Source organism: Plectropomus leopardus, chromosome 13 (assembly GCF_008729295.1).
Source record: "Plectropomus leopardus isolate mb chromosome 13, YSFRI_Pleo_2.0, whole genome shotgun sequence".
NCBI classification, from domain to species: Eukaryota; Metazoa; Chordata; class Actinopteri; order Perciformes; family Serranidae; genus Plectropomus; species Plectropomus leopardus.
This window is the reverse complement of record NC_056475.1, coordinates 543779-555284: the sequence shown is the minus strand read 5'-3', so window position 1 is coordinate 555284 and position 11506 is coordinate 543779. Positions and strand designations below refer to the sequence as shown.

Below are 11506 nucleotides of genomic sequence, written 5' to 3'. Positions count from 1 at the left end.
TTAAATGAAGCAATTGAAAATAATACCTGAATAATTCAAAGGAACCAGAGGTGAGACCTCAGCCTTGGCTGGGATGACTGATAGTTTCAATTGACAACACAGATAGTACATGAGGACTGATCTGATGGTCTGATCTCTGATGCCATAGATGAGAGTGCTCAGACATCTGGGTAAAAGGATAATGCAAACATAAAGAACACTCATGATACGGAATACGGCCAATCTGTCATTGACTTTTGAAATAGCTTTACCCAAGGGGTTGTGTATAGTTGACATGAGACTGAGGCCCAGCTGCACCAGATGCAGCAGCAGTGTGTTACGAGCCTTTCGGGCTGAATCTTTGTCTGTGGAGGCCGACCTGGCTGCTATCAGCACACCAATATAGGAGGTAATGACTGCCAAACCAGATGATACAAACAGAAAATAAGTGTAGGCTTTGTCATATTCATCAGAGACTGGACCAAGAGGCAGGTTTTCTTTGTTACAAAAATCTTTCATCTGCAGTCTCTCCAGTTCCTCAAATGGAAAATTTAACAGTGAAAGAACTCCAGTGAGAATATTAAGTGAACTGAAGGCCCAAATCACAATGATAGACACAGCTGTGTTTCTGATGGTGATGATGGTAGAGTGCCTCAGTGGGTAGCACACCGCCACATATCTCTCCAGAGACATCACCATCAGTGTGAGAGGAGAGATTTCATTTGTGAGATCAGCGAGCAGGATAAGAACACCACATACAGGATATGTTAGTGTTAATCTACAAGCAGCCAGTAGGTACAGTAATTGACTCACTGCCATCTGCATAGTGTCTCCTAAAAGAAGATTAAACAGAAGAATGTAACGGGAGGTCTCACGAAACACAGTTTTACTCCTCAAAGTGAATAACATCACCCCATTAATTAAGAGAAAGACACAGCAGGGCACTGTAATTGGTGCAGAAAACAACACAATTTCCAGAATTCCTCGCTTTGGAAGTCCAACAGTGATGTTTGTCAGAGATGAAGTTGTATTATGGACATGTTAGTGGAGACATTAATTGAACCCCCTAAAACTGAGATGGAAAAAAGGATGGAACATGGAAAGTTTTTATACACATAGATAATTAATCTGAAACATCTGGAAATGATATTTAAGACATTACACAATCCCATCAACATCTTGATCCATATCCATATCCATAACAGAAAGTTATCCACATACATTTTTTCCAGTGCTTACGGTTAACAGGCTGGAGGACCATGCCTGATACCATGTGAGCAGAATTGGTCTGCTGAGTATTTGCTTTTCCACACCTGCTTTTCAAGCACTCCATCATCCCACCCACTTCACGTGATAACCATCACACATCACACAGACAAACAGCATAGCAATTGTTCATTTGAAAGACTCATTGGTGATGTAATCTTTTCAAATGTATATCTCAATGTAAACTTTTTTTTGTAAGTACACATTCAATGCATGTTTAGCAATGTTTTCCACCTTTTTTTTTATCTGCGCTCAGTAGGTGTTTGGGAACTGTGGAAAGTGGTTTTTTTGAGTTTTGAAAGTGAAAATCTTTCTATTCTTGCTTGATATACAACTTCTTTGTGTCGACAGTCCAGGGTCTTGGTTGTTGTATTTTGCCTTCATATGCTTCACACATGTTTAATGGGAGACGGGTGTCGACTGCAGTGGGCCAGTCTAATACATGCATTCTTTTACGATGAAGCCACGCTGTTGAAGCACATGCAAAATGTGTCTCATTGTCTCGTTGGAATAAGCAGGGACATCCATAAAAAAAGACATCACCTGGATGGCAGCATTCGTTGCTCCAAAACCTGTATTTTCTTTTCAATATTCATTCTGCCTTCACAGATTTAAATGTGGGCTCGTCAGCTTTGACTCTTACATGCAAGAATTTCCCCAGATTATCTAAATCTTTTCATGACATAATGGATTTTAAATCGAGAAATCCATAAATTCTTCGCAACTGTGCATTGAAAAAAGGTTTTTTCTTAAACTGTTGGACTGTTTGCCCATGCAGTTTTTCAAAAAGTGACCATCCTTGCTTGTAAATGACTGAACCTTTTGAGGATGCCTCCTTCATACCAGTAATGCTACTTTAATCTGTTTCCAATTTACCTGGTTACCTTTTTGCAATGGCAATTTTTGATACTTCCACAACTTGCCCAGTCTTTTGTTGCTGCTGGCTGAACTTTTTGCAAATTCAGAATGAGTGTATATCTACAACAAAACCCCCAAAACAATAGTTTATCAGTGTGAACATTAAATATCTTGTCTTTGTACTGTATTCAATTAAATATAGATCAAAAAGGATTTGCAAATCATTGCATTTAGTTTTTATTCACATTTTACATTGCATCACAACTTTTTGGGAATTTGGTTTTGAAAAACCCTTTGTTAACACCTTATTTTTAAATTCTTATGTAGTCACACATGTATTCTTTCTCTAACCCAGTTGCTTAATCTGTCAGATCTATCTGGGCTGTTTGAATGCATTTACCATGAATGCCAGTGTATAGGTGTGCTACAGTTTTAGAGGTGGCTGATTTGACCATGGAGCTGTAAGTCACTGCTGACTTGGTCAAGTCAAGTCAAGTCAGTTTTTATTTATAGAGCCCATTATCACAAAACATGGTTTGCCTCAGAGGGCTTTACAGTGTACGACATCCCTCTGCCCTTAGACCCTCACATCACCCGAGGAAAAAACTCCCCAAAAAGAACCCCTGTAACGGGGAAAAAAAAAGAGGAAGAAACCTCAGGAAGAGCGGTAGAGGATAGTGAGGGATCCCTCTTCCAGGACAGACAGACGAGCAATAGATGTCGTAAATAGCAAATGAAATACAATCATGGCAGAAAAAGGAAAGAGAGAGAGAGGGGGGGGGGGGGGGGGGGGGGGGCACAGCAATAATAGAAACAGATGCATGTCATATTAGGTGTGGAATTAGTAATTGCTCTCTATGATGATGTTGATAGAGATGATAACAGTCTCATGCATATGTTGAAAGGGAGGTGTCCAAAGGCAAGATCACAGCATCGGCGCAACCAGGACCAGACCACGATCAGGGCGAGCGGGGGGCACAGAATCAGTACAGCCACAGCACGAGCACAACCAAAGGCAGGGTCGCGGCATCAGCACAGCTATCACCACGGTCAGGCACAGTCAAGGTTACGGCCAGGATCCAGGGAAACTAGGAAACAAGGGAGCAGGAATGCTCCCGAGAGGCAACGGGATTAGCGTAGTGCAGTTCAACAGACCCAGGCTCTGTGATCGAGAGCCCCAGGTAGTGAGAGTACCACATGGCTATCACAGAGCTAAGCTAAGCTTGCACATGGCAATGCAGTTTACAGACATGCATGATTTCTGATGGCGGCATTGAGAGAAGGAAAGGAGCTCAGCATATCAGAGGAAGTCCCCCGGCAGGTTAAACCTATGTCAGCCTAACTATGGGCTGGTCCAGGCAGCCTGAGCCAGCCCTAATTATAAGCTTTATCAAAGAGGAAGGTCTTAAGTCTACCCTTAAAAGTTGAAACGGTGTCTGCCTCCCTGACCGAAAATGGAAGATGGTTCCATAGGAGAGGAGCGTGGTAGCTGAAGGCTCTGGTTCCTAACCTACTTTTGGAAATTTTGGGAACCACAAGTAACCCTGCGTTTTCAGAGCACAGTGATCTTGAGGGTTGGTAAGGAACTATGAGCTGTGACAGATAGGATGGAGCCTGACCATTTAGAGCTTTGTAAGTAAGGAGGAGGATTTTAAATTCAATCCTGGATTTCACAGGGAGCCAGTGCAGAGAAGCTAAAACAGGAGAAATATGATCCCTTTTCTTGCTTCCCGTTAAAACACGAGCAGCAGCGTTCTGCACCAGTTGGAGAGACCTAAGAGATTTGTTGGGGCAACCAAATCATAGGGAATTACAGTTATCCAGCCTAGAGGTGACAAATGCATGTACTAATTTTTCAGCATCTGTTTGGGAGAGGATATGTCTAATTTTTGCGATGTTACGCAAGTGAAAGAAAGCCGTCCTTGAAGTTTGTTTTTATATGGGAGGCAAAGGATAAATCCTGGTCAAATAAAACTCCGAGGTTCCTTACAGTTGTGCTAGAGGCCAAGGTAATGATATCTAGAGAAATTATTGTTGGAAAAGGAGCTTCTGAGGTGTTTTGGGCCAAGAACAATAACTTCAGTTTTGTCTGAATTCAACATCAGGAAATTACGGCTCATCCAGACTTTTACATCCTTAAGACATGTTTGAAGTCTAGATAGCTGATCAGTTTCATCTGGTTTCATAGATAGATATAATTGCGTATCATCAGCATAACAATGGAAATTTAAGGAATGTTTTCTAATTATGTTTGCCTAAAGGAAGCATATATAAAGTGAAAAGGATTGGTCCAAGCACCGAACCTTGTGGCACTCCAAAGCAGACCTTTGTATGTGCGAGAGGGTTGATCATTGATGTGAACAAATTGGTCACAGATAGTTTTAGAATGTGCCTTTCGGGCAACCAGGTGCTTGTGGGCACTGTATTGGCTACCTCTGATAAGGCGTATATTAGTTATGTTATATATTAATATTTAGTGAGCCTAGCAATAAAGTAAGAATCATTTAATACATATTCAGTGAAAATAAAGTGTGATTGTCAGAATATGTAGTGTGAACATAGTGTGACCCTGTGGATAGAGTCTGCTGTTTCTGTACTGTGTTTAAACTCTGTTGACTGTTAAATAATATCTTAAATAATTCAGAAAAGCAGGCTATCAAGTCAAATTCAGTCTCAGGTGATCTTTACAATTATTAAATTATGATTTTTTTCTTTCAAACAAACATTGGGAGGAAAACCTTGGAATATTATTTCCATATTTTTACATATCAGTGTAACATACAAAACTAGTTAAAAGATTGGTTGTGCTGTCCAACTACTATTTCAGTAGTTTTGGGGCTTCCATTAGGGACCTTGAGGACCCACCTGAGTCACACTGATGAAAATGACCTGCCAGCTCAATATTTCTTTCTAGCTGGGGTGATGTGTTTTTTATGTCAATACTGAGAAGATAACCAGTTATTCTTTCCTCTCAGTAAATGATACGTACTTAGGTTTCACTTAGTATCAATTGCAGATTTATTCAATGTAAAAGGTCACCACAAAGGATGTGCTTGTGTATGCCGATGGGGTGGTGGCTGGGCCTCCACAGAGGCTTTGAGGTATATTCAAGCTCTCCATGTGTAAGACAAGTAACTTCATAAGAGCACTGAGTGTATTCAAATACTATACTATATATTCATGTTCATTATGGAAGAGTATTGTATAATCTGTAAGTGTATGCCATCTGCATGTTCACTGAAACTGATGGTTTCGGAGAGATATTTTTGTTTGTTATTACTATTGTATTGTGATCTTAATTTGCAGTGCCAGTTACTTAGATGAAATACTACATAAGGTGTAAGGTGTACGAAATCATATGGACATTTGTTTCCCTTCACCTCTGTACATCTTGTAGAGCTACAGTGAGGAGAAAGTAATACAGAGGAAATTTTGCACAAACAAGACCCTAACTTGGAAGATACCCATTTGATTTTAATTACCCAGATTACTGAAGCCTGATATTACCTTCATCTTAAATTTAGAATGCAGCTTTTACATAATAAATAGTGTAGTTTTTATCCCCCATCTCCATCACTGAAAAAGCATAAGGAAGTGAGGTCTACACAGCCACTTTAGACAGGAGAATTCCAGTGACCAAAACCAGTTTGGGTGTAAATATGGACATGTATTGTTTTCAGACAGACTCGCCAAATGCTAGTGTGAGACCTCAGGTTCAGCTAGGACGACTGAGAGTTTCTGGCGACACCATAGATGGAACATGAGGATGGGTCTGATGGTCTGGTCTCTGATGCCATAGATGAGGGCACTGAGACATCTTGGAAACATGACAATGAACACATAAACAACTATGTGAATGTGCACCTCTGTTATCTTATCCAAGACCTGTGACATAGCTCTGAGCACTGGGTTGGTTATAGTTGAAGAGAGACTGAGGCCCAGCTGCAACAACAGTGTGTTTCGAGCTTTCTTAACCAACGCTTTGTCCGTGGAGGCCGACCTGGCTGCTATCATCACACCAATATAGGAGGAAGCAACTGCCACACTGGCTGGTACAAACATAAAATAAGTGTACCCTTTGTCATATTCATCAGACATTGGACCAAGACGCATGTGTTTTTTGGCACCAAACATTTTCATCTGCAGTCTCTCCAGGTTTTCAAATGGAAACTCTACCAGTAAAAGGACTTGAGTGAGGATATTTAGTGAACTGAAGGCCCAAAGCACAATGATAGACACAGCTGTGTTTCTGTTAGAAATGATGGTAGAGTGCCTCAGTGGGTAGCACACCGCCACATATCTCTCCAGAGACATCACCATCAGTGTGAGAGGAGAGATTTCATTTGCAAGACTAGCGAGCATGGTGAGAACACCACATACAGGATATGTCAAACTAAATCTACAAGCTTCCAGTAGGAACCTTTCCAATTTGCAGTGGGCAAAACAAGATGAGATAGAACTTTTTTTTTATCCTGAGGGAAATTACTATGCAGCAGTTGCATTACAAAGTTAGAGGAATGCAGAAAAAAAACATGCAATAGAGTACAAGGACTTAAATAACAGCAAAATAAAGCAAATGTAAAGCAAATATAGCATATTATCTATAGCAAATATAAACTCAAAGTAAAACATTTTTGGAGGTCTAAACATGCTCAAAAACTCATGAAAGTTGGTACGCTCATCCGGCCTGGCGAGGTAGTTTCACCAACAATTCCGAAACTTGGTACACTTATTTATCATGCCCAGATGCACAAAAAGCCTCCTGGGCCCACCCCCGAAACTGAACTGAAAATCAAACTTTTTGGTGATGCTTTATGAGTTATTGAGAGTTGATATTAAGTTGTAAACAGAAGTGTGTTTAAGAGCCTGTTTGATTGATTGACAGATACCTCAGGCTAAAATTACAGTTCCTTCCCTTTGCCCAAAATTGGATTTGACATTTAATGGCCATGTGACATATCCCATACTAACAAGAATGTATTTGAATGTATAGCTGTAGATTGTCACTTTTCTACATTATTTTTATTATCATAATGCTTTAATATCTAATGCCCCAAACAAAGCAGAAATCATAAGTAGGTGCAAGTCAGTGAAAGTAAGACTTCTGCTAACTTCTCCAAACAATAAGGCGTGTTGTTCTGGAAATGTTGTTTTAGTTTGGTGAATTACTCTGAGGTATCACAGAGAGTAATCCCCACAGCGAACCCAATCCCCAGACAGCCATTACTTACTATCATGTCTTCATTAAATATTGATATAATTCAGGCCTCCTGTGGATGTTAATAAGTATTGTTAACGGAGAGGGGATGATGTGTATGTTTTGATGAGACAAAGCAAAGTTTAACAAGTCCAAAGTAAATGGAGCAAAGTTCAGGTTCCAATGTGTGCCCTCAAAAGTTAACTTTGATCTTAAATGTCTGAACTAATATTCAAGCAAACAGTAACACTGTTTTTGGACAGTCCACCTATAAATTAGTTGAAATTCAACATTTCAGCTGTTTTGCTGTGCCAGTAGGTGTTTATTGAGTAGAGGTGATACTTTTAAAAATAATTTATTTTAACTTGAACTTTTCACTTAACCTGTGCTCCACAGCCTTGGTGCACAGTTCAACAAGATTACCCCAAATATTTAAGTATGTTTGTGAATTGTCACTTAAAGTCGTTATATATTCTGATAATCATTTCAGAATATAGCAAAAGTTTAATTGTTTAAACGTAACCATTATGCTTTTGAAATATTACATTTTTTCTCAACCTATATGAAGGTGGACTATCCAAATAAATGGCAACTGCAGTACATGGATGCATAGTTAGGTATACTTTCCAAAGTAGCTCCAAACTATTCTCTTGATAACTCACTTAGACACATTAAATATTCAAACCTTTACTCATTAATGTTTTTAGTAAATATTGACATGATTAGTGATTCCTGTGGGAATTAATTAGGAATGTTGTGGATAGCGGATGACGCGTATCTCTGAGGAGAAAAAGTATGGCAAAGTTTAACAAGTTAGTCAGTAATGTCTAATGTAAATAAAACATTGTGACTTACTCCGGTGTCTGAACCCAGTGCTTGTTAGGTCAGTACCATGGTTACCCTTTAAGCTGCCTTTTAGCAAAATTTTTAATATTTGAAAATCAAGGTGTTTTCTGGGTGTGAAGTTGGGCTGCAACAAAAAGAAACATCTCATCTGCGCTACCTGTTTTTTCTCTTTGTGTGCCAACATGGTGCAGTGGTGTTGTACTGTGCATGCTCACTTTGGGCCTGCGTCCATTTAACCTTTTTTTTTTTTTGCAAACATCTTTTTCATTTTTCAGTTGTTCCCTATGAGGAGTGGGATGGGTGTCTGTGGCTGCATGGGGCTGCCTTTATAAAAAGCGCTGCACCTGGCATCTTTTTTCTGCTTCCTGTGCTTCTAGTTGAAAATGTCTGAACTTTTCAAAAAGGTGCTGTAGCATCACATTAGCTAATTAGCTTATATTAATCTTGACATATTGTTGTCTTAGAAACAAATCCACATACAGCACATCATAAAAACAGCTGCTGGGAGCGCTGTTTTATGACGCACTGAGATTAAGCACCATGCCACCACTTTTCTGCTGCAGAAAAGCACGATGTGGGCTCAGACCCTTGTAGAACATGCTGGTGTCTTCAAGGGATGCAACACTGGGGTTCAGAAGGCAGGCTTTCAGGACAAAATGAGAAAATGTCCTAATGAGGAGTATGTAATTGCACATTATACCTTTTCAGAGCACGCCAGACTCTGACATAATTTCTAACACTTTTTTTCTGACCCAACTGATGGTGGAAATTTGTCTGTAAAGTGATATGAATCGCAGTATTTAATATAAGCAACAAATAAAAATAATACATCAGAATTCAATGAAGTTGGAAATTGGAACGTCAAGGATAAAAAGTATCACATGACTAGGGTATTGGAAAAAAATGGCAGAGAGATGACATATTCCTAAACTAAACCATGCAGACATAATGGTGTCACATGGTGTCATTAAACGGGTGTAAGGACAGAGCTCATATATTGCATGAAAACGTGGTCTTACCTTGCAGACAAGCTCTGCTCACATGGAGGCCACCACAGACCATAACCTGCGAACTGTCTGCAGAGGGAAAATGTCTTTGTGTGATTTCAGATTTGTCATGTGAACTCAACAGGCATGTCAGCTGATGTTGGATCTTTGTTGTTGCACAAATATAAATGAGAAGAAAATAACTGTGTGTTACATTGGTTAATGTCTTCATTGCTTGTCTAAAATGTTGATTGCAAATCAATCTTTGAACAATGTCACAGCTGGGCAGCAGCATCAGAGCTTACTGGAAAGATTGTTGTTTTCCACTGTGACTACAGTGCCGTGCTGTGTCTTTCTCTTCATTAATGGGGTGATGATGTTATTCACCTTGAGGAGTAAAACTGTGTTTCGTGAGACCTCCCGTTACATTCTTCTGTTTAACCTCCTTTTTGCAGACACTGTACAGATGGCATTAAGTCAGTTACTGTACCTACTGGCTGCTTGTAGATTAACACTAACATATCCTGTATGTGGTGTTCTTACCATGCTCGCTGATCTCACAAATGAAATCTCTCCTCTCACACTGATGGTGATGTCTCTGGAGAGATATGTGGCGGTGTGCTACCCACTGAGGCACTCTACCATCATCACCATCAGAAACACAGCTGTGTCTATCATTGTGATTTGGGCCTTCAGTTCACTAAATATTCTCATACGAGTTGTGTTACTGTTAGATTTTCCATTTGAGGAACTGGAGAGCCTGCAGATGACAGATTTTTGCTCCCAAATATCCATGTTTCTTGACCCAGTGTCTGATTATTATGACAAAGCCTACACTTGTTTTCTGTTTGTATCATCTGGTTTGGCAGTCATAAGCTCCTATATTGGTGTGCTGATAGCAGCCAGGTCAGCCTCCACAGACAAAGATTCAGCCCGAAGAGTTCGTAACACACTGCTGCTGCATCTGGTGCAGCTGGGCCTCAGTCTTGTGTCGACTTTGCACAGCCTAATGATCGTAGCTATTGCGAGAATTGCAAAAAGGATAGTATTTGTGCGTGTCCAGAATGCTTTTTATGTGTGTATTTTCATCTTCCCCAGATGTCTGAGTTCTCTCATTTATGGCATAAGAGATCAGACCATCAGACCCATCCTCATGTACCATCTGTGCTGTCGGCTGAAACTCTCAGTCTTTCCAGCAAAGGCTCATGTCTCATCCTTGTCTTAATGAAATGGATAAAACTTTGTATGTGCTTGTAAAAGTAGTATATACTGTATATATCTGACGCATAATAAGAAGTGTTTCCTTAATTTAGCGAAAAAATGATTAAATACTTCTTAAGAAGGAGAAAAACTTAAGAACTTCTATTGCAAGTCTAGCATTTTAATGACCCTAAGGACAGAAACAGCCTCATGAGTGTAGACTTTGGATATCTCACTATTATTTTCCTCTTGGACATAAGTCAGCCATTGGTACCACCCATCTTTCCATTTGAATGGACAAACGTAGGGATTGGGTTGGAGTAGGTGGACATTGGTTTAAATTGGTTTTCATGTTATGTATACAGCAGAGTTTTCAAAGTTGATGACTATAAGTTATGTTATGTAAGGTCCCACAAGGCTCTGCTACCCCTTGGCCGTGGTTGTCACTCTAGTGCTGCCATACTATTGTATTGCTGATTATACCCAGTTGTCTTATTTAGTCTTGAAAATCATATTAATATTGCTGTCATCAAATGGCCTCTAACTTCTTTCATCTAAATACTGAGAAGACCACAGCAGACTACTGACAACAAATTTAAAACATTCGGGCAGAATTTATTTTGTTTTTTTTAATTGAATTTTCAATATATAGCTATACTACTATACTATAGCAAGCTACATAACACATCATTTTTCAACTATAATCTTTGAATGAACAACGACCTATTAACATTTATAAACAAAACATTTAATTCCTGTTTCTATACTGTCATCTTCACTGTGGCGACACTACACAAAATCCTATCATGGAGATTTGTGGTTAGTGAAGTGGAGAATTTATCTGATGCAGTGATGCATATTGATGTAGCAGGTTCTAAATCTGATGAACCGTCAGGTAACAAAATAAGAGTAAAAATAAATAGCAATCAATGTTTCACACCTTTATATTATGATTATCTGCAGGGAATAGGCCAAAGAAGTTATGTATATCTGTGAGTGAATATTGTTGATTTTATACCTTTGTCTGGGCAATATATCCTCCAGTATACACTGAATGCCTAATTATTCAAGTTGCAAAATTTCCCCCAAAATGTTATAAGCATGGATAAAAAAAAAACCCCACATATGTCATGGCCATCGAGTTTATTCACGTAGGATTACATTTTGAAATTTG

At 39.4% G+C, this 11506-nt stretch overlaps 2 protein-coding genes across 2 annotated transcripts; both read right to left on the bottom strand.

Moving 5' to 3' along the window:
• LOC121952690 (odorant receptor 131-2-like) lies at nt 1-960 on the bottom strand. The gene has a single exon (XM_042499497.1). The coding sequence runs from the start codon at nt 886-888 to the stop codon at nt 1-3; it is 888 nt and encodes a 295-aa protein (XP_042355431.1). The 5' UTR covers nt 889-960.
• A 4839-nt stretch (nt 961-5799) lies between these two features.
• Nucleotides 5800-11470, bottom strand: LOC121952687 (odorant receptor 131-2-like). The gene is made up of 2 exons (XM_042499495.1): nt 11451-11470; nt 5800-6523 (listed from the first exon to the last, which is right to left on the bottom strand). Exons 1-2 carry the CDS (start codon nt 11468-11470, stop codon nt 5800-5802), a joined length of 744 nt encoding a protein of 247 aa, XP_042355429.1.
• Nucleotides 11471-11506: the final 36 nt, after the last annotated feature.

Excerpts from the sequence above, each read along its gene's own strand:
- LOC121952687 (XM_042499495.1), bottom strand. The coding sequence starts at position 11,470 with ATGGCCATGACATATGTGGG. Across the intron at positions 6,524-11,450 it reads ATGGCCATGACATATGTGGG|GTTCCTACTGGAAGCTTGTA; the intron begins GTTTTTTTTTTA and ends CAAATTGGAAAG.
- LOC121952690 (XM_042499497.1), bottom strand. The coding sequence starts at position 888 with ATGTTATTCACTTTGAGGAGTAAAACTGTGTTTCGTGAGACCTCCCGT.